This window comes from Xiphophorus maculatus, chromosome 12 (genome assembly GCF_002775205.1).
Source record: "Xiphophorus maculatus strain JP 163 A chromosome 12, X_maculatus-5.0-male, whole genome shotgun sequence".
Lineage (NCBI taxonomy): Eukaryota > Metazoa > Chordata > Actinopteri > Cyprinodontiformes > Poeciliidae > Xiphophorus > Xiphophorus maculatus.
The window spans coordinates 19,619,962-19,643,572 of NC_036454.1; the positions used below are offsets into that span (position 1 = coordinate 19,619,962).

The window sequence follows — 23,611 nt, forward strand, 5'->3', positions numbered from 1 at the left end:
TCGTTTCGAAAGCTGTTTTTCCAAATACAATTAGATATGCAGATCTGTATACACCTATTGTAAAACACAATGAAACTGTGCAATCTGGACAAAAGTGAAATAATGTCCATAATAAGAGCAGGAAATGTTTGCATAACTCCCACCAGCTGCTCATTTTGTGAATTTTAGCATCTTAGTATGCTGTAAGGATTAGCAAGGATGGGCTCAGGGTTTAATTCTTTTCCCACAGTCTCACCTTTTATTTTATTAAAAAAACAACAACATTTAAGATAAGACAACCGCTTACTGTGATGGGAGGAGGCGGCGCCGCACATAAATCAAGCCAGTCCTCTTCACTGTACAAGTATGCCCTCCTACTGTAGGCGGAGGGAAACGCCTGCTTATAGTGTCAGGTTTCCTCATCTGCCAACGACTTTAGGTTTCCTCATCTGCCAACGACTTTAGGTTTCCTCATCTGCCGTCGACTTTGGTGCGTAAATCCTCTGTCACGATGTTGTCGACAATAAAGAAGATAGAAATTACTTATAACTCCATCAATGCCAGCAATACGTTTACAAACGGAGACATTGTTTCTGGTCATGTTTCGGTGGAAGTGGCCAAGGATTGCCAGATCAGCTCCTTCTACATCAAGTTTAAGGGGAAAGCTGACGTCTTGTGGTCGGAGAGGCACGGTCAGACCACCCACGTGTACCACTCCAAAGATAAGTACTTCAGCGTGCGGCAGTACTTCATCACAGACCCAAACAGCAAGGGTAAGGCTTATTTCTCTAGCTTTCACTGCAGGAAGAAGTTGGAAACTGAAAAAGTAGCAAGTGGTAACCTGTCGTTGAAATAAAAGGTCCGTGCATATTTTTGATTGGATTTTCTTCTGAGAAACAAAGATGACAAAAACAAACAACCCAGAAAAAAAAAAGTTGTTCGATTTTATTTTAAGACACAAAATAAGAGCTTTTAGCTTTATTTCTTTTTGTTACCTAAAATGAATAGGAAGAAACTTTTAACGGTAGCTCTATTTTCTTCATGTTTAAATCATGGTTAACATGAACCAGAAAAAAAGAAGATTTTTGTTAAGATCGCTAACAATGCAACCAATTCTGTGAACCATCATGTATTGTGACTTTAGCAGGCGCTGTTTCTCCTTTGACCTGCCCTTCAAGTGATAAGAGCAGAGCTAAGGGTCAACAATTTTGTCCTGATAACAACAACAACAACAACAACAACAACAACAACAACAATAATAATAATAATACATGGTTTCAAAGTGCTTTACATTACATTGTAAAATAAGAATGCATAAAATACATAACATAAGTAAAAATGTTGTCAAAAATCTGCGGTTAAAAATCAAGCTTAATAATAATAGTTATATAGGGATATAAGTGTAATTGATATTAGAAGAATATGAGATGGTCCATAAATGAATCTTCTGATCTTGCAGATGAAAGCTATGGTCCGTTTTAAAAATGGCTGAAGCTAAAAGGAAAACAAAAAGCTAAGAGAAGAGAGGAGAGTTTATTAGATGGATCAGAGGTTTTAACCCTTTCATTTAAGGCAATTATACAACAATTTCTGTTAACAACTGTTCAACATGGGTTTCACATGGAAGTAATGACCAGCTGTATCCAGAACATGGAAATGATGAGAATGAATCACAGCAACTTGCTTTCTCACATTAAATTTTTTTGCATGGTGGTGCAATGTTCTGGATTGTTTATAATAACAGGTCACACTGTGAAACATTCATAAAACAGTGTTTTTTGTTTTTTTGCTGTTGTTAAGAAATATTTATTTTAAATTCTGACTTTTGGGCCAAGCTGGTTGTTTTTTATTTATTGTATTGTAATTCCTATTTCTCTGCAGATGACCAGCAAACCTTGATTACACACCAAAGTGGAGAGACTTGTAAGTCTTTTGATTTCTCTGTCAGGCTTTTTTTTTATTACAATGAAAACATGCCAGTGATTTAACTTTGCTTTTTGTAATAACAACACACATTTTGATAGGACATGCGTCCAGTTTAGAAAAGCTTTATGTGCGTTGGTTTAAATGAGAGCTTCAGAGCTTAAACTAGATTTTATCTGAGATCTGGAAGGCCATCCCAAAGCCCCCACAAAGGAAAATGAATTGTGTTTTCTTACTTTTATATTCTTTTGTTATACTTCTATGTTTTTTATTCCTTGTTAGACTCCAACGTTTTGCCTCCAGGAATCCATGTGTACCCATTCTCCTTTCAGTTCCCTCTCCAGTAAGAATCAGTTCTGATTGTTTCTTTTGTTGTTGTTGTTGGTTTTCGGTTATTATTAAGGCCACACTGTCCTACATATACTTTATGTTGTGTTGGGGTTAAATAAGGACACTTGAATTAATATACCATCTAACTTTTTTTTTTTTTTTGGTTTTTTGCTTGTCACTGTTGAACTTGTCTTTCATTAAGCCATTTATAAAAAATGAACAACGAAAAGTGTAATGCATGATTCTCACTGTTATCTGTCTCCATGTTTTTCCTCGTTAGGAATATTCCTTCCTCCTTTAAAGGTGAAAACGGTAAAATTGTGTACTTGCTGGAGGCTGCTTTGAGCAGGTCGATGAGGATGGACAGCAAAGAATCAACCATGATCAACTTTGTGGGAAGAGGAGACCTGAACCCAGTTCCTGGATTAATGGTATATTTGACTTCTGTGCCATGTTCTGTCTCTTTAGATGTCAGGGGAATTAATTTGGTACTACAACATGCTGTATGCTTAAATCAAGAAAATGTGCACAGACTAATCCAGATAACCCCAGACACATAGATCCAAGCACACTCCTTTAGTATATTCAAATCACTGTGAATTTGAGAGCATATGAGGAAATGCCAGGCAACCGCAAGGCTAGTTGGTTCACATCACACATAATTTGTGTGGAGGAAATGTTTCTTGTTTGCATTGGAAAATAAACAGTTTTAGCTGTATGTGTGCAGTTAGTAGCTTCACTTGCATTTGGAGAACTGTCTCTTGCTGCAAATGATACCTTAATGTCTGCTTGTACAACAATCCTACTTGGATTGACCAGGCTGACAAATGGTTTCTCACCATGCCGTGCTGTGACTGGCCACAGTCCCAAGCACAGATCCAACATGATTGCTCTAGAAAACCTAAACAGCTGATGAGTCTAATATTTTGGACCAGAAGATCCTCTTGTACGGTATTTTAACTAGAACCAAACAGAGAATATTATCTTTCAGCCTTTGCAAAGGGGGAGAATCACAGCAGTGCCTCAGGATAAATCCAACTTGCCTCCTTGCAGCCTTGGTGTTATTGAAAGCGGGATGGGGTCGGTCATAAAACAGAAACATAAAGATAAGGAATAGAGAGGTCTCACTGAACTAGCTGAAACCGGTTTCTCCAAGAACAGGATGGTCCACCTCATCCTGTTTCAGCTTAGATCAGAGAGACAAATAACTTATTCATGAGATAACTGTTATGGAGGAATTTAAAGGTGCCTAAACTCATGGAATATATAAATAAAGAAATTATACAAATTCCCTCTGCTCATAGCCAAAACGGGAAGAGATTTAATGCACATCTGCGGAACCAAAACATCACATCTACATCGTTACAGGAATCCAAAATCTCTTGACTTCTGCTTCATACATCAGTTTTTTATAGAGTCCCAGCTCTACTGATGTGTATTGGGAAGCTTCGATCAATAGCTTTACTTCCCTTCATAGCAATTCTGGCTCCGTTTTACACTGGATGTGTATTTGGAAGTTCAGAGAATTAGGAGTTGACTTCCTGGAATCAAATCTACAAATCTTAGTCAAGTTGTTTGTTCCGTATCTGTCCAAGCAGAGATTGTTTCCCCCCCAAGTCTTGGGCTCCACCCCGGTTCCGTTGCAGGCGAGCTGGGGAAACGTCAGGAGCCAGAACTATCTTGCACAACATCTTAAAACTAACATCTTTCCCCTCTTAAGGTGTATATGAATGTGGATTGTTATTCCACATTTCTCAATCTGACTTGAGGTCAGATTGACCCAATCCATTTGACACAGTACATTTCTTTTAGGTGAAAACATATCTTAGTGCGAACCAACCAAGCAACATAATGTTTAACTATTAATATAATTATATTCCTCTACACTATTTGCAAAACTCTGACACCTCTCGTAAAAAACTTTTATGTAATTTTCCCCCCCAAATAGTGCCTTTAGCAATATCTTCTAATTTGAGTTGAAGCCATTGTCAATAAAAGGTATTTTCTGCGCTACATTCCACATCCTTTTAATATGAACTCATCCAAATGTACAAACATAGATCTGTAGTTATTCACCTTGTACTTCGGTTTTGCTTATTGTGCATTTTCACAACTTTAAAAGTTTGCGAGTATACGCTTTGAGTGTTACCAAACTAACGACTGTAGAAAGCTACAAATGATAGCCATGAAATTTTCACTTGGCTAAAAGTGTAAGCATGAAATTGGTCACTTTGTGCTCTTTGTATTTTAGATCCTGACCTGACCAAAATGCATGTTACCTGTGTTGCCTGCCCCTTGACATATATCTGCAAACTTTACAGACATAAGAAAGACTGTTATGTTGTTTAAGGTTTCTACCTGTTTTCTATTTGCATTTACTGTCTTGTAGGAACCCCAACATGAATCTAAGGATAAGAAAATGAAACTGTTCACCTCAGGAACTGTTGCCATGGATGTAAATCTTGAAAAGTCCGGCTTTTTCCAAGGTGAGACACTTTTATAGTGACAATGACTGCAATTCTGGAATACTCTTATACCAGCTACTCTGACCATTTTCTTTTTCTGACAGGGGAAGGATTAAAAGTTAAGGCGTTCATTAAGAACGATTCATCTCGTGAGATCAAGCCCAAATACTGCATATACCGGAAGCACAGCTTCTTTGCCAGTGGGAAGAGAAAGGTTCACACAAAAGACCTCATTAAAGAGGTTGGGAGACCCATCCCTCCGTCAGCCTCAGAAAACGTCACACAGGTTATTGCCATTCCTCAGGATGTGGAGACCTCCATCCTCAACTGCAGCATAATCAAAGTAGAGCACAGACTCAGGGTTAGTATCAACATTAAACGTATTTGGAAAGCTGAAGAAATGCATTTATGATTTTAAATATTTAACAGCAAACCAAGCCAAACTGATCAAATCAGCCAAATGAATGGGTTTGGAAAGTGAAAGTAAATGGACACTTTTTACTTTTTTTTTCATTTAAAGGCTTGCCACAAAAGTTGTGTTGCAGATGCCACATGTCAACTCAATGCTTTTCAGCAACTCCTTGTATTATTCATGGTGCTTTTCCAAAGGTGTGCCTTATGTACACATGTGAATACAAAACCAGAGCATAGTCTGATTACCGCAGCTCATTCAAACGGAGCAGATAAACAGCAGCTGTAATTGTAATAACATCTGCAATTCCAAATTATATTCAGTTCTGTTCTGAGGTGAAATATTTCCAATTATCTAGAAATAACTTTTAATTATTTCTAAACAATTTAAAGGCCAAGAGAAAGACCATGTGACTGCAACCTAGACGTCTTGTTTTTACTTTTAGAGATTTGGTACCTGTTTTTAAAAACCAGAGCATTTTATAGCCTGAGCTCTAACTTTCTTTGAATCCAAAATGTTAGATTTCAATGCTTTGAAAATATAAACCAATTTTCTTAGAAGCTGGTATCCATATTAAAAACAGCGTCCCTCTCCCCAGGTCTACCTTGATGTGAAATACGCTTCAGACCCAGAGATCAAATTTAACATCGTCATCCTGCCGGCCCAGCAGGTCCCTGCTGTGGCAACAGCACCAACAGCTGCTTCTGACTTTGGAATCGAGCCATTTGGGAGCTATGGAAATCCAAACCCTCCCGTGTGGGGCTTTGGACCCCAACAACCACCACCGGGGTATCAACCTGCCGGTCCTCCTCCTTCTTATGGGGCACATGGAATGTACCCTCCTCTGAATGAATTTGCTAATAAATATTAAACACACCAATTAAATATTAAAAGCATAATATATTGCTTTTAAGGAGGAGAAAGATAAAACCAAAAATATATAGAAATTTTATGTAGACAGAAAAAATGTATCACTGTGCTTTCTATTTATATTTGTATAAAAATGTAAACTGCACAGTGCCATGCCTTATAATAAATTATGTCTTTCTAATAATCATTGATTTCAAGTTGTTGTGCATTGGCAATTTAATGAACATTTCAACAGATTCTATTTTTTATCCTTTTCCATGTGGTTTTTCTTTCAGTTAGGTACGGTGGCCGACAGGTGCAAATGCGCAGCAAAAGAGAAAACATGCAAACAAAAAAGAAGACACCCCCGAATGAAATGCAGCAAACAAAAAGAGAGACGCAAACACCCCCGAATGAAATGCAGCAAATAAAAAGAGAGACGCAAACACCCCCGAATGAAATGCAGCAAACAAAAAGAGAGACGCAAACACCCCCGAATGAAATGCAGCAAACAAAAAGTGTTGAAAACGGAAGTGCTCCAGACCACTAGGGGGAGTCAAAGAAAATAGTATTCATTTCTATGGGACCAGATGCAAGATTCTTCTTCTTCTTCTTCTTCTTCTTGGTATTTATTGGCGGTTGGCAACAAACTTACAGTAGCATTACCGCCACTTACCAGTATGGAGTGTGGTTCGAGATGGTCTATAAACTTTCACTTTCTACCTTTTCCCTCCATTAACTCCTGATTAAACATACCCCCACACATACACACCTGCTTATATTATCCAACTTGCTTATAACTTTATATACCCCTCTTTGATATTCTTTACACATTCACACCCAACTTGCTCTACTCATATCCTATGAAATAGCTTTGTTTTTTTAAGATACCGAATAATTATTTGAATATGTCTACTCCCGAAATCTCTCCTCAAAAATTCTATTAAATTAAACCTTTCTTTAATACCTACACACTCTCTCAGCATGCATCTTCTCTCTTCTTCATACTTACAACACTCTAAAATAACATGCTCTATTGTTTCAGACTTCTCACAATAATCACACTTTCCAGATGCAAGATTCAGAGAGATACCTTTACTTTCTTTCAAATTTCTTTCTCTGAATCTTGCATCTGGTCCCATAGAAATGAATACTATTTTCTTTGACTCCCCCTAGTGGTCTGGAGCACTTCCGTTTTCAACACTTTTTATTTGCTGCATTTCATTCGGGGGTGTTTGCGTCTCTCTTTTTATTTGCTGCATTTCATTCGGGGGTGTTTGCGTCTCTCTTTTTATTTGCTGCATTTCATTCGGGGGTGTTTGCGTCTCTCTTTTTGTTTGCTGCATTTCATTCGGGGGTGTCTTCTTTTTTGTTTGCATGTTTTCTCTTTTGCTGCGCATTTGCACCTGTCGGCCACCGTAGTTAGGAGCAACAGGACAGTTCAGGCTATGATTCAATTTCGTCTTTCTTTATGGATTTATTTGGCCAATTACAAGCTAATGTAACTTTTGTGGTTTTGTGACCCCAATAAAAAACTACCCAGTTCAGCCACTGATCTGTAGATCAATTGATCTAAGTAGATCAACATAGAGGTTAAATTGCTTCTTCACTCCAATATTAGTGAATCATAGGGATGCTTCATTAAAAGAAATGTTTTTATTTGAGAGTTTATCTGCACTTCAAATGATTCAGGAATTGATCTGAAATAATTTTATTCAAATATACAGAAAAACCAAATGACAATTTTCAGCTGCCCAAGACCAAGAGTGTATATCTACGCTATACACCTTCAACTGAAATTATTCACACAGTTCATACATTTGGACCTGGTTCACACTGTATCAGTCTTAGAAACTTGTCCTGCTGCATTTATTATGAGTTTATAGACCATCAGATAACACATCTGACTGACAAAGGAAGTCTATCATGTGACACCAACTAAAATGGAAAATTTGACCAGCAACGTATCTTGTGACCTGATGACTGTGACGTTACACATTCATTACTCCTCACTGGAAAACATGGCAGGCTTTCCTTATTCCCTGTTTTCCATTCAGGTGCTTGTCATGTTTGCCACAGCAATCTGATATTTGGACTGCAACATTCAGTTTCTCTACTCATGCTCAGGTTTTATTTTCTTCCCAAGTTTCATTGTTTTTCCGAGATAGTATTTAGAGTATGCTAACAAGGTGTATTTGTCATCAAACGTGACGCAACCAAAACTGGTTACTCAGGTCCTGAAAGTTTGCGGCGGGGTATAAGACGAGCTGTGCTGGTTTAACACAGGCTGATTTGTATCATGCTCGGCTGAAAATGACCATCAAAAAGCTTCTTATTGAATACGACGCTGTAAACAACAGGAACACTTTTACAAATGGAGATACCATAAATGGACGGATAATCTTGGAGGTCTCAAAAGAAACAAAAGTTCAGTCGCTTCTTTTCATTGCTAAAGGAAAAGCAAGAGTTTGCTGGACTGAGCATTATGGCCAGAACCAAACTCATGTATACTGGTCTAATGAGAAATACTATAGTGTAAAACATCATATGATAAGGGAATCAAGACAAGATGGTAATGTATGATTTTATATTATAAAAAAGCATGTAATGTCTTGAGTTATTTAATTGTTTACGTGCTAATTTGATTTATTTTTTCTTTTCCAGGCACTGAAGTCATTAGTGGGGGAAGACATGTTTTTCCTTTTACCTTCAAGATACCTGACAGGTATTTTTGTCTTTCGTTGGTTTACCTTTACATCTCTTTTTCGTCTTCTGCAGTAATCCTTCTTTGTTACTTTACTTAACAGGAAAATGCCATCCTCTTTTCAGTCATCTGTGGGCAGAATTGTTCATAAGTTGAAGGCAGAGCTCAAACAGTCAATGAAGCTGAAAAAGAAAGCTAAGATTCATTTCATGTTTGTGTCCAAAGCCGACATGGACACACCAGGACTCTTGGTGAGAAACAGAATGACTGAAAGTGAATCTTGATAAAGTGCTGCACACTGCAATTTTTTTTAGGAGATGGTAAGATGGTATTCAAATGTTTATTTAAGTAAATCTGTGTTTCAGGTTCCCCAACAGGAAAGCAAAGATAAAAGTCTTGCATTTGGTTCTGGAAATGTTTCGATGGATGTCCATGCAAAGAAAATGGGATACACACTTGGTAGGTTTTTAGCTAGAGAAGAAAAGCACTTCATATTTTGATTTGCAACTTTGCACCAAAGCAGAACCTGCGAACCATGCTGTCATATCTCAGTACCAACCTCCTCACCAAGTTCAATCCTGTCATATTATTTTCTTCACCCCACTGTCTATATTTTATGTTTCCGTGTAAATTTGTGCCTCTATTTTACAGGTGAGGCCATGAATGTCCTCATTCAAATCAATAATACCTCAAGTCGTTCAGTAAAACCCAAACTTGAACTATATGAGAAGAGGAGCTTCTTCGCTCAGGGTCACCGGAAAGTTGAGACACGCACTATCCTAAAGGAAAAGTCAGATGTTGTTGAAGGACGATCCGGCCAAAAAATGGTTACGAAGATGATCAACATCCCCAGAGAGCTTACCCCGTCTATTCTGAACTGCTCCATCCTGAAACTGGAATACAGACTGAAAGTAAGCCTCACCAGTCATTCCATTGTGACTGTATCTGTTTTGATTTTACAGACATTAGACCTTACATTTATTTAAAGAAAACTAAATCAAAAAGTTGTCACATGATGAGGAAATGTTAACATTATTCAGGAAATTGTCACTAATACAAGACAATGAGCACAGAAAGGAACCAGCCTTCTTAGTATTTGATACTTCAATTAATTTTACAAACACAATAATGCAGAAAATCTTTGTCTAATTATAGAGAATATTAACAAATCCCTTGATATGATGTGGTATAAAATCTTCAAATATTAAGGAAATTAAACTAAGCACAACATTTATGTTTCCCCCCTGACTTTTTCTCACAGGTGTACCTTGATATCAAATGTGCTGCAGACCCAAAAGTTAAACTCCCCATTGTCATTCTCCCTGAAGATAACAGCAGAGAGTTGGGTGAAGTACAACCACTTCCTCCTGCTGGGATTGGACTTGAAGCATTTGGAAACCCAAACCCACAAATCTGGGGCACCACATCAGGAGCGATGAGTCCTCCACCTCCCTATGAAGCATCTGCCATGTATCCCTCCTTCCCCTCAGATTATAAGACTACCTTGTAATATCAGCATATCATATTTTTCTTCTGTAATGACCACAATACTGTTGTACCTGCACTATTTACTTTCCACTTTGTGGTTAGACACTCTTGTTATGTGCAGAAACTTTTAAAAAAATTTTCTTTCTAAATCGTAAATTAAATCATGACAGATTTAACAAACAACCATGACAGTTTTGAATGACAGTGAATGTAATTTTAACAAAGCAGTGCATTGTTAAAATGGTTGTTTGTTATTTTAACTACAGAGAAAATATTTCAGAAACTGTGCTTCTGAAGCAAAACTTTGGTAAAAACTTAACTGAAATTAGCTATTATCAGTAAAAGGGGAAAAATTAGACTTAAAAAAGACATTCTCTACCAGAGATGAAGCTTATATTTTCTCCAGAGAAGTTATGTTCATGAACTAGTCACCTCTAATCAGGTGACACGATAATGGGCGCTCTGATTGGTTGAGACGCTGAAGATGTTAACCCTTTCCGAGCTGGAGTACATGTTTACAGTAAAGAGTACAAATATTTCACAACATATTTTTGATGATATATCATGTCAAAGTAGCTCCCAATGATATTATGAAATATATTAAAGTCTCATCTTTAGACTTCTACTTCTTCCAGCCTGTGAGAGTTGATAGGTATCTATGCACTTTAAACATCCCACTGTCCTCATACAATCGCGGAGATGTTTCAAGTGAAGCAACTCCTAACACAATTCTGCCATTTAAATGGTCCTATTTTCAGGCAACTTTTTTACAGCTTCTAGTAGATACTATTTTGCCATTTGTTATCATCTCATTTTCACACAATTAAAAGAGGCACATAGAGCATACATAAAAATAAAAACAAGCTCAAATAAGTATGTAGTAGTAAGGGATGTTAATAGGATATGCATTTACATGGTGCACATGGACATTGAGGTAGAGATGAGTCGGTTGGTGACTTCTGTGGACAGTGCCCTCTGCTGATTGGAAAAAGTCATCTCCGTATCTGTAGTCTTGTCCCTCCCCATCCTTGCTCTGTAATAACATAGATGCATTGCTCAAGTGTGCCTTCAACTAAAATAATTTAAAGACAACAAAACTCAAATATTTGTAATTTTTTTTTAATTATAATGTAATGTGATGCCCATGTCCTGTTGTATAAACGATTTATACTGACCACCTCTTTCTGTTAGGCAGGTGAAAATCTCCATGTCACTGCTAAAATGACCAATCTTTCTAATCGTTCAGTCAAACCCAAATTTGTACTGGACAAAAAGAAGACATACAATGGAGGAAATTATATCAAAGTTGATAAGCATGACATTCTTCAGGAAAAGGCTGATGCTTTGAAGTCATGGAGTGGCACAAAAACTGTGACTAAGGTTTCTACCATCCCCAGAGAGTTACCTTCATCCATTCTAGTTTGTCCTATTCTCAAGCTGGAGTACAGGTTCTTGTATATTGTACTAATATTTATGTAATTAATGACATCAAAATGAAAATATTAAATTAAACAGTACTGCTGCTGTTTCAAATCACAAACTGCATTGTCGTCATGGTAAATTGAAAATGGTAAATGGTTTTTACTCGCATAGTTTCTTATCCAGAGGAGCCTAAAGCTTCACACTATTCACCCATTCACCCACACATTCATACGCGGACGGTGGGGAGCTATTAGATAGTAGCCACACAGATCCGATTGGCAGTCTGTCATGCGCCGGTGCCACCGGGCTCTCTGACCACCAACAGCAAATGGGTTAACTATCATCCCCAGACACAAATATGCCCATCAAGTCCAACCAATTGGATTTTATTTCTGGTGGTATATTTAAAAGGTCTAATTTTAACTAGGATAATTTGAAATAATATAAATACTGAAACATTTCGTCTTCTAATCATTTGGATGTTTTTTTTTTCTCATAGGTATATCTTGACATCACATGTGCGCCATACATAGTGCTTAAACTCCCCATTGTCATCCTACCTGACCTTTCCGAAGAAAATCTCTTACCTCCTTCCAGTAGCTACAGTTGTGAAGTATTTGAAAGTTCATATGAGCCAAGTATTTCAACACGCAAGATAACCAAGTCTTTCTATCTATCACCTCTTCAAAGTGTTGTCCCTTTGTTTATTTCTCCTGGCCTGCTTTTAATATCTCATGTATCAAAATGTAACAGTTTCACTCCACTGTCATTTAAATGAGATTTTTTTTTCATAAGAAAACTCTTATGTCACAATGACACAGCATAACAAAGTTTCACATTTTTAACTCCTATATAAAATAAGGCAATCAAAAGGATGTTTTCAAAAACAATATGCGCTACATAGCTGAACACTGAATTTCAGCTAAATCTGCCTCTATTTTTTAAAAAAAAATACTGCCGTGTTTTCATGGCTTTATGTTTTTTCCCCGAATGCACACCTCAAGGTGTCCCAACCAGTTTCACGTTTTGTCATCAGACAACCTGAACAGGTTTGTCAGGATTTACAAGCACACCTGCAGGGTTTATTCTTTAGCATAATTGACTAAGGAAGACTATTGGATTCACACGGTTCAAACTTCAACTTGGTTTGAGCTTCTCACTCTGATGAAAATGACCATCAAACACTTTCAGATTGAATACGATGCCATCAACAGGAGGAACATTTTTACCAACAGAGATACCATAAATGGACGGATCATCCTAGAAGCCATGAAGAAAACAAGAATCCAGTCACTTGTTTTTAAAGCTACAGGAAAAGCTTCACTTCGCTTAGTTAATTATTATGGGAACATAATAGACAGGGAGGATGAGAGAGATGATCATAATCACCTGGACAAAATAAAATATTATCGAATAAAACAGGATATCCTGAAAGAAGGAGAACAAGATGGTAACGTATGATTTTAATTTACTGTTCATATAATTTTATTTCACTAATTTAACAAGAGTTGATGATATTGATTAAACAAAAGCTTTTTCTGTTCCAGACTGGAATGTCATTGAAAAAGGAAGGCATGTCTTTCCTTTCAGCTTCAAGGTACCAAACAGGTATGATTCATTTATTTATTCTACAGTTCATGTTGTTGTCTCTTGTCAGACTGTAATCCTTTTTTTTTTTTTGCAATTTTGTTTAGCCGAAGAATACCTTCATCTTTCTGCTCAGTCTTTGGTCAAATTGTTCATACGTTGAAGGCAGAGCTCAAGCAACCAATGAAGCTGACAAAAAAAGCTGAAACTCACTTCACATTTGTGTGCAAGGCATCCGAATCAGGACTTATGGTGAGAGAGAAAGAACTGTTAAAAAATTGTCACACTTTAGTGAACTAAGAAATAGAAAACAAACATTTATGTAAATCACAATGATGCAATGCCATTTCAGGCCCGTCAACATGGAAGCATGAACAAAAACATTGCTCTTGGCTCTGGAAAGGTTTCAATGACTGTCCACACAAGGCAGAGAGGATACAAACAAGGCAAGTATCTGGTTTGTGAAACTGAACATGCTGACTTACAAGTACAATTAGTTCTTCAATACACCTTATGCACTGTATTATATTGTTATATTGCAGGGCTTTGAATATTTAGTCTGTTGTAGGAAAAACAATGTTGGGATATTTCAAATAGTATAAATTTATGCATACATTGCTCTGGATGTTATCTAGAGGAAAAAGAGGAAAAGGGACTGAACATAGTCCTAGTTTATACAAAAACCAAAAGATTTAAAGTAAATGTGTCCAGTGTGTTCGTCGCTCCAAAAGCATGTTCAACTATGGAAGACATGTTCTAACCTGTTAATTGTCCCCTTGTTCAATCCATTCTGATCTTAAATTATATTTTTATTATATTGTCTTAGTGTGTGATGATGGAAGCTGACTATGTCTCTTCATTGTATAGGTGAGGCCCTCCGGGTCCGGCTTGAAATTGAGAATCTCTCAAGTCGTTCAGTCAAACCTAAGTTTGTACTTGATGAGAAGAAGAGCTACTTTAGCATAAACCGAAGTAAAATTCAGAAACATGAGATACTGAAGGAAAAGGCAGATGCAGTTGAATCATTCTCTGGCAAAAAAACGGTAATAAAGGAAATCACCATTCCTCGGGAGCTTTCCCCGTCCATTTTGAACTGTTCCATCATCAAGTTAGAGTACAGATTAAAGGTAAGCTTCACCTGTGGGACAGTGTTGCTTTTTGTTTACACAGTCCAATCTAAGACATTACAAGATGGTGGGACTGACCATCCAAGCATAACCTAAAAAGTATATATATGTGTGTGTGCATAGAATCTTGCTGAAAAGAAGGGATTATTTACCATTTCCTTCCTCCCAGGTATATCTAGAAATCACATGTGAGGCAGACTTAGTGGTCAAACTCCCCATTGTCATCATACCCGAGCTATCTGAGGAGGATCCTTCTGGACGTCCAAATCAGCCAGCCTGGATGTCACAACCAATGGGTGCTCCACCTCCCTATGAAGAATATGCAATGTACCCTTCTTTCCCTTTTGGAGTTTAAAGAACTCAATTTTTAAGGCTTCCTTTAAAGGGAATATTATGGTTTTTGTATGACACACCAGCAGCAGTTTTTGCACCTCGTCATTGCCTGTGTGACGGATCATCCTAGTAAATTGTGTCTACAGCACAATTTCACAAATTTGCGGCACAAATGAGCCAAAGAAAACATGACTGAGATAATTTCCTTTAGAGAACACAACAGCTACTGCAGGCGACTTTAATATGAATTCAAACTAGGTTTTCCTTTTAAAGAAATATCTAAAGTATGTAACGTAATGTTGATAAAAGGCTTTGTGATGGGCTAGAAATGTATACAGCCAGGAAGACCACCTCCTCTTCCCACTGAATGCTGAAGATAGGCAATTAGAAGCCATTGCATCCTTTGATGCACAGTTTGAAATGTGTCTACATCCAGCTGGATCACAGAGTCAGAAATGCTGTAAAGACAGGGAAAATGAAACCCAATCCTTGTCTTACTTGGGGGTACTGCAGCTGTAAATAATACATTTTTCTATCCAATATAATATAACATAAATTGGACAAAAGCAGTGTTAGGGTAGTTGCAATAACTGACATTAAAGATACCAGTTTGATTGTAATCTCTCAGCTTCACTCTACAACTCAACAGAGAATTTCATCCTGATGATATTATAATTTAAATCTTTCTGTAGGAGTCTCCCTCACTATCTTGATTGTACTAAACCAATAGACAGGTTGACTTGGGTTTGGTTAACTTTGTATACATTTTTACTTTTTTAACAACTGTTAGAGTTGAGATCTTAAAATGCAATGAGAATGACTTAATTTGGTTAAGATGTATCTTATTTAAGTCATAATGAGTGGGCTGTGGCAATGCCACCTATACTAATTAACCAATATGTTTATAATGACTGTTTTTGTCTGAATCTGGTGCAAAATAGATAAAGTCTTCTTTAAATAGGCTAGAAAATACTTGATGAGATGGGAATAGTGAGGGCCTTTTTCTTTTGACTTCTCATTTTTAAGATTGTACATCATTATTTTAGCATCTCAGAAGTTACCTCTTTAGACTAATGTTTGATTCAAGTAACCGTTTACCTCAACTTAAACATACTATCCTCATATTTGTTTACATTTTAATTTTATTTGATCCCTTTTGATCCCCAGTTTTATTGATTTTACATGTTATAATTAACTCTGTTTAGGCTGAATAATGTATTTTTTTTTGTTAAACTGCACTTTAGTCCAATTTGTGTTGTTTCAAATGTATTTTTAATAAACTAAAAGTTGTAATTTTTGAATCTTTAAACGTTGATTTTTTTTTCTCCACCTTTTTGTTTACAATAACTACATAATACATATATAAACTGGTCTACTATTGACTGACTGATTCTTTGTACCAACTGATTCTTGCTAGAACAAAAAGAAACTTGCACACATGCTAAACATCATCCCCTTGCATATTCACTTAAACTAATGTAGCCTTCACCATCCTGGCTAGAGTTACCTCTGTGAAAAGGACACCTGCAGGATTGATTACGTAATCTGTTCTGACACAGTTACCAGTTCTGAACTGCAGTCCACTGTTCCAGTATCACCAGTATCCTAATTTATCAAAGAGAGGTCATCATCCTAGTTTTAACTCAGTTTAAGCTGTCAGGAGAAAGTATTTAAGCGCATAGATCTTTTATCATAGGGCTTTGCATCAACTGTTGGATGTTGTCCTATCATGACTGTGAAGCATTTCTCAGTGGAGTCTGACAGAGTGAAGGACCAAGGCACCTACTCCCCAGGGGACATTCTTTCTGGAAAAGTAACTGTGGTAACCACCAAGGAGATCAAAGTGCAGAGCTTTTTGGTCCGAGTTAAGGGAAAGGCTAAGGTGATTTGGTATGAACAAGAAGGACAAAACTCTGTTGTTCGGAGCAACAAGAAGAAATACTTCTATTTTGAGCATATAATTCTTCAGGATAAAAACAAGGGAGATGGTAAGTATGCTTTGTAATTTATTTTCTGAGATTTTTTTTCTTGGTGAATTCCCGTTTAGTGTAACATTATTTCTCTTTTAAGGTTCAGAAATCATGGGTGCTGGGATTAATGTTTTTCCGTTCAGCTTTGTGATTCCAAGCAGGTATGACTTATTCCCAGATATGAACTGACTTTCAGCTGCATATAACAACTTAGATTAAAAAATAATGTTATCTTTGGGTTCCCCCCTTACAGAGACATGCCCTCATCTTATAAAGGCAAATGTGGTGAGATCACATATAGTTTGCGAGCTCATTTGACTCAATCAATTTGGCTTGTACACAAAACCAAGACTGAGTTTCCCTTTCTAACCAGCTCTGAGTTTCCTTTTGCCTCCAAATTAGAAATGATAATCATTGGGCTGAAGGTGAGAAATTATTTTTGATTTCCTTGTTTTCCACTTCATCTGAAAGGAGATCTGAAAGTCTGAGATTATTTTCTCTGAACGCGTTTGTGTTTATATGATATGGCAGGAGCAACAGCATGCAACCAGGATTTCGTTTTGTGGCTCTGGGAAGGTTACTATGAATGTGACCTCTGAAAAAATGGGCTTAAAGCAAGGTAAGTAGATTTCACACATGCATCAGGGAAAATAAGTATCTACACTTACAAATAAATTAAAACAAACAATAAACAACTTAACAACAAAAGGCTGGAAAAGAGAAGAGAAAGGAAGAAAACCAATTAAATTTGTGAGTGTTTGGTAACCATCGGTAGTTATTCTTAAATAGTTTACGCCAAGGTATGATATAATAAACATTTTACAATGTTCACAAGTAAAGACCTGTTACAAGAACTTCACAATTGTGGCTAAACATATTAATGCCATTTTTTCTTTTTTTGAATGACAATTAGGGCCATAATTTAAAAGTGGAAAGAATATTTTTTTCACCCATAAACTGGTCATGACAATCTGCTCCTTGCAAGATTTACGCCGCACTTCCATTGAACCACCGACCAAAACTAAAGCTGATTATTTTTTTCGCAGAATGCCAGGGCAAGTTTCAATCTTCAAAAATCACACTGCTACAACAGGAAAATGCATCCATATTTTCAAAATAATTCACCAGGACAGACTATATTTCTCAAAATATTAGCTATATTAATGAAAATATGGGTATATTAATACACATGCTGTCAGCACGCATCTGTTATGGCATACACACAAAACACGCGGATTAAATTCTGAAATCTATTCAGTCAAGATTCAAGGCAGACAAAGTTAGACAACAATGGATAAAAAATATTAATTTTGGAAGTTGAGAACTACAGCATTTTATATGACACCACACATCCTTTTTATCACTGGCTTTATTGTGCGGTTTCAGATTTCCTACATGCTTCTTGGAGCAAGTGCAAAGGTTTAAAAGAAAACAGGTAATGCTGTGAGCACCATTACCTCCATGCTTGCCAAACACACAAGACTTCACTGCTGAAGAAAAAGCACAACGGCAGTTCAAACGTTGACACAGAGCATTTAGAGAAGCCAGTGAAACAAAGGAAGAACAGAATCTATTGATGAGATTAAAATTAACACTTTCAATGTCACTGCATATACATATAAGAAATGGCATTTCACATTACCCACAAAGCAGCATGCCAATATGGATTGTGGGAGATAAAAACATTATGGTATGGGGCTTTCTTCAAGCACAGCACTTGTAAATTTATGAATGTGGGAAGGAAGGATGAACTGAGAAAAGGGCCTGAAAGACAAATTCAATTAAAAAATCTTTGGCAAGCACTAAGCATCAGAGAGCTCAGAAGAGCCCACATCCCATTATTTTTAAAGATCTGTTGTACTAAAAGATTTATTCAAGAGTTTTTAATAGTTTTTTTTTTTTTATTTAATTCCACGTTTAAGTCCTCAGATTTATTTATGCTGATTTCTTTGTGTATGGATTACTTGAACTTTATGATATTCTCAGAAATATATATTAACTGAGCTAAACATTAACATGATCAAAACTCATTGACCCTCAGAAATATATTCCTTCAATGTCTATTTCTAAAATGTTTTTTTACATCTGTTTGAATGTAAAACTGTAGGAGAGGCAATGGGAGTCTTTGTGGAGGTTCTCAATGAGTCTGCACACTCTGTAACACCAAAGTTCTACCTGTGTGAGAAGCTAACCTTTGTGGCCCATTCAAAGAAGAAAGTGGAAACAAAGGACATCTTGTTCGGGATAGGAGACGCTGTTCCAGCTGAGAGCAGTCACACTGTAACCAAAGTATTGATCATCCCTCCACACCTTCCTGCTACCTTCTTCAACTGCAGCATGATGAATCTGGAGTACAGAATCAAGGTATTTATGGTTGTTATATAATAAATTCAGACAGCTGTCTCACACGAGTGTTTATTAATATTATTATGCAATATTAGAACAATACATGAAATTAGAGGGCTGCTGTTTTCAGAAGTCAATACTGTTGCTTAATGTTTTCATTTATTTCACAAACTAAACATTTTTTAAGTGCTTGAATCGAATCATGAAAACAGCTCCAGAAATTGACTGCATGATGGGAAAGACAGAGTGAGGAGGAGGGGTTAGAAGCCTCATGCCTCATCGAGGGAGGCGTTTCATATTACAGCTCAACCTGTTCCATCTTGCCATCCACTCAAATAGATTTGCATGTGAGCTCTCAGAATACAATTGTTCACTGGGGTAAGAGACAAAGTGAGGCATGCGCTACTATTAAATAGTTTAGTTATCCAAGAGTTGTCATTTGTCCTGTGTTCATAAGATACAATCTTTTATTTTTATTATTCTACCCTTTACAGATCACTCTTGGTGTCCCTTTGCTGAGAGACGCAGAAATTAAACTTCCTCTGGTCATCCTCCAGGGTTCGCCAAAACCTCTTCAACAAAAACCAAAAAGATCCATCTGGTTTAGAAAACTTCCTGATTAAAAGAACATTCATGAGCAAGAAGAAAAGGGTATAAATACGTACTTTACTTTCAGGTAGTAATGCAGGGTCTATGGCCATGTATGTAGGTATTGATATTTTTGTAACTTGTTTACATTGCTTACAAGAATGATTTCTGTTGCTGTCTAAACTTGAAATGCTGTTCAACGCTATAGTGTGCATGTCCACTAGATGGAGATGTCAGCCACAGTAAAGTAATGGTAGCATGTTTAAGTTAAATGATTTTGTTGAAAATTTAGACCTGTTTTGTTGTTTTGATATGTGTTATAAATCACTTGTATATCCCACATAAAACATCAAAAATACAAACTTGGGTAAAAGTAAATAATTCCGTTTTACTTGGGTCAAAAACCAAATATCACATTTTTAAAGAGGAAAATGTGCAGAGCAATCCGATCTCAATTGAAAAACGGAACCATGCGTTTTGGGGATAATTTATCCAAATAACCAAAATATATGATTTTTGAAAAGAAACATTTAACTATTTAATGAATTAATTTGAAAATGCAAAAGATTGGGGTAGGTCCAATGCCTCCAATGCAAAAGTATTCATAAATATTTCCAATATGTTTGTGTATCAATATGCTTCATTGGGATTTCTTTTGACAGAAATGTCAAGAATAGACTTTTGGAGAATGTAATCTCCAAATCTCAGGTAGAATCTGTGAAATTGAAAGGACAAATGTGCCCTTTCTATAAATGTGGCAATATGAAAACAATTGTTGAAAGAAAGGCAGAGATGTTTTGGTTGCATCAATTTTTTCTGGCCTAAATAAAGAACGCATATATAGTTAAGAGAAAAACTAACACAGCACATTGCCCTGAACACAACATCCCAACTGCAAAACATTGTGTTGGGAGAGTCACACAGAGGGGATGCTCTTTGTCAGCTGGGATATTGAAGCAGGTCAGAGAGTTGATGAGGTGATGGATGGATGGATCTAAATTGAGAAAATAAGAAAACCAATTAGATGGTGTAAATGATTTGAGACTAAAGCAGAGGTTCACCTCTCAGCAGGATAATTAAAATGAATAATATGCAATTAAGATACAATAGTTTCTTGTGAAATGATTTGAACTTACATGTCCTTTCGCTACATATGGTCCAGCATCCAATTTCAGACACTGATTGGGAGCCAAATTGGAGTTACTGCCTTGCTCGTAGGCTCTTTAAAGCAGTAAAGGAGGCTGGAACTGATCCCTCAACTTCTGCCTACCAGATAGTCATCATCTTGTGTCTTCATACTGACCCACAGCTGCCCTATCATAAAATCTTAAAAGTTTTGCAAGGCACATTTTAGGAAAAGAATCCACTTGATCAGTTGGGTGTACACACAAAAGTGTCAATTTAGCTTAAACTAACTTTTTATCTAGAAACTCAATGTAACATGACATCTTTCTACAACACATATGGAAACTATTACAGATAATACCTCTACAGAACCTTCTCAGTCTTTAAAGGAACCAGGTGTTCTTTTAACTTACTGGTTAAAAGAACATTCATAAGTAAGAACAGTTCGAGTCATTAAGTTGAATAAGTCATCTGACTTATTCATACATACGAAACTATTTGTTTACAAGTATAAAACAGAAGATGAAATAAAAACAGCTGTTGTGAAATGACATGTACAGGCATATAGACAAATACACCCAGAGGTGAAATTAATAAGTTCATCTAAGTCCAAATTATGTGATCTGTCATTCATATCACCAGTGTAAATGATAAGGTCACATTTTTCACATGTATCTGGTTAGACAATAAAAGTGTACATTCACTGAATAAAAATATATACACATTTGTTTCTATCTCTGTCTGAAGTTAAGTCAGACTAAACTTTTCATTTAAAGTCAGTCAGACTTACTAAAATTGTTTTCTGTTTCCTAAATTCCATAGTAATCAGAGGAAATAGATTTCCTCAGTATGTAGACTTGGGTTAAATGTTTTGTGTTTTCTTCCATAAGGCACTTACAGTAGTTTGCTGGAAGTCTGATGCATTCCTCCTGACAAAACTGGTGTGAACCACAAATTCTCTAATGCAGGAATCTTTAATTCCAGTCCACAATGCCCAGCGTCCTGCAGGGATGTGTCTTTGGACCAATACACCAAAACCAAATGGATGAATTATCTCCTCCTGCGATGGACTGGCGACCTGTCCAGGGTGTACCCCGCCTCTCGCCCGAAATGTCTCGCTGCAGATAGACACCAGTACCCCTCCTAACCCTGCTGGGGACAAGGGTGTCAGAAAATGGATGGATGAATGGATGATCTCCTCAGTCAAGTTCTCCAAAGTCCTGCTAATGTGTGTTTGAACACATGTAGGTGTGTTCAATGACACCTGAGTGAAACAAGGACAAAAAAATGTTATATATTATTTTCTTTATCATTTTTATAATTAAAGATAGAAATGTTTGATACATTTTCAGCCTTCAAATTAAATCATATGGGTTAGTATAGACTACCGTAGTTTTCTTTACTAAATATGCCTGTGTTAAACTCTATACAGAATATGAGTCAAAAAACTAAAATTAGGATTAGATTTAGATGGTAAAGCTTTTTCAGGATCATCCTTGTCTAAGCATTCATATTGCAGCAGAGGAAAGAGTTCCTCAAAGGAACATTTATGATTTGACAGTACATGTAAGTGAAAGCAGGCCCATGTTCTTGACATAGACTCTAAGATCTTCCTGGACCAGAGACGGAAAGCACTGCACATTTCATGGTCGAGGTTCCTCCAGGAAAAATTGCGTCCAGGAAACAGAAGGAGTCAGCTTAGACAGAACTCCATGATTCACACAAAAATAATAGAAAGGAAACACTGTACTCACATGTTTTGTTGGAATAAACTTTTTTTTTTTGGTGCCGAAAAAGGCCATACTATTAGAATTATATTAGAATTTAAAAGTTTGATCGCATACTGCTCAACTGAATGTGTTTGAGCATCGAAGCTTTTGACTTGCACCATAAATAACCCAAATGTAGCTTAATCTGCCTCATCCGTCTTTGTGCAGGGGATGTTGATTGGGTATTACGAGGGACACATTGAGATAGATTCATCTAATCCCCAGCAACACCTGCATGAAGACATTTCTAGAAAATTACACTGGCTCAGATTTGGCAGCGGCTGTAGTCTTGACTGTGCTTGTAGTCGAGCCTGCCTGGTAACCATTCTGGCTCTGCGCAGGGTGTGCAGGCTGCGAGCCAGTCAGCTCCTACAACACACACAAACACACACAGCACTACACACCACCATACCACAGCCCTCTGTACTTTTGGAGAGCTGAGCACGGAGGTGTGGCCTCTGGCACCTCCCATTGCCGTAGCCAGAACGAGCGCCATGACAACCATGTGGGCCTGCCGGCGACTCCCTGTCTTCATCGGCCACGGTTGCCATGGCAACTCCCCACGGGGGCTCCCGCAGATCAGCGGGATGGGCGTCCAGTTGACTAACCCTCTCCCAGCTGGGGAACGGCTGAGAGAGAGAGAGCAGGAGAGCGCAGTGAAGGGGAAGGGAGGGGAGGATGTGTGTGCCTCTGTGTGATATGTGTGCGTGACTGGGTGTGTGTGTGGGTGTGTGTGTGTGTGTGTGTGTGTGTGTGTGTGTCTGTGGGATGGCACAGTAGAGCCTGGAGAGAGAGAGTGATAAAGAGATAGACAGCTAAAGAAGGAGAGAGACCTCAGACGGAGGCACGCTGGAGACGGGTAGTCTGCCCTGCTGAAGTGGCCTATCTCTGCCTACATGCAGCCTTAGCAGCAGCCTACAGCAGAATAAATGCAAAAGCTCTTCTTAAAAGATGTTCAAAATCTTCAACTAAACTCTCTTGATGGCTACTGCCTGATCAAGCAGCTCTTATCCAACCCGTGCTTGTTTAAATAATTATGTACAAACTTAAAATGTCATTATACCCTATGTGCTTCCTCTAATGTGCCCATCAGAGATTATTGTATCAAAAGCACAGTGTTTATTCCTTTCCACAGTTTTGTCAGTGACAAGTACCACAAGTTTGGATATGTTGTAAATGGGCCACAGATGGCTG

At 37.4% G+C, this 23,611-nt stretch overlaps 4 protein-coding genes across 4 annotated transcripts; all 4 read left to right on the plus strand.

The window, feature by feature from the left end:
- The first annotated feature begins 379 nt into the window (after positions 1–379).
- On the plus strand, positions 380–6,163 carry LOC102220342 (arrestin domain-containing protein 4-like). Its single transcript, XM_005804035.2, has 7 exons — positions 380–752; positions 1,861–1,902; positions 2,185–2,245; positions 2,513–2,663; positions 4,622–4,718; positions 4,802–5,058; positions 5,708–6,163. Exons 1-7 carry the CDS (start codon positions 491–493, stop codon positions 5,978–5,980), a joined length of 1,143 nt encoding a protein of 380 aa, XP_005804092.2. The 5' UTR covers positions 380–490; the 3' UTR covers positions 5,981–6,163.
- Positions 6,164–7,304: 1,141 nt separating this feature from the next.
- On the plus strand, positions 7,305–11,667 carry LOC102220085 (arrestin domain-containing protein 3-like). Its single transcript, XM_014470593.2, has 6 exons — positions 7,305–8,530; positions 8,623–8,683; positions 8,766–8,913; positions 9,028–9,121; positions 9,314–9,573; positions 9,924–11,667. The coding sequence occupies exons 1-6, from the start codon at positions 8,272–8,274 to the stop codon at positions 10,170–10,172; spliced, it is 1,071 nt and encodes a 356-aa protein (XP_014326079.2). The 5' UTR covers positions 7,305–8,271; the 3' UTR covers positions 10,173–11,667.
- A 139-nt stretch (positions 11,668–11,806) lies between these two features.
- Positions 11,807–15,863, plus strand: LOC111610372 (arrestin domain-containing protein 3-like). Its single transcript, XM_023344329.1, has 6 exons — positions 11,807–13,022; positions 13,120–13,180; positions 13,267–13,411; positions 13,512–13,605; positions 14,027–14,286; positions 14,456–15,863. The coding sequence occupies exons 1-6, from the start codon at positions 12,737–12,739 to the stop codon at positions 14,639–14,641; spliced, it is 1,032 nt and encodes a 343-aa protein (XP_023200097.1). The 5' UTR covers positions 11,807–12,736; the 3' UTR covers positions 14,642–15,863.
- Positions 15,864–15,945: 82 nt separating this feature from the next.
- Positions 15,946–19,856, plus strand: LOC106699766 (arrestin domain-containing protein 3-like). Its single transcript, XM_014470630.2, has 6 exons — positions 15,946–16,607; positions 16,690–16,750; positions 16,843–17,014; positions 17,121–17,208; positions 18,697–18,953; positions 19,430–19,856. Exons 1-6 carry the CDS (start codon positions 16,349–16,351, stop codon positions 19,556–19,558), a joined length of 966 nt encoding a protein of 321 aa, XP_014326116.1. The 5' UTR covers positions 15,946–16,348; the 3' UTR covers positions 19,559–19,856.
- Positions 19,857–23,611: the final 3,755 nt, after the last annotated feature.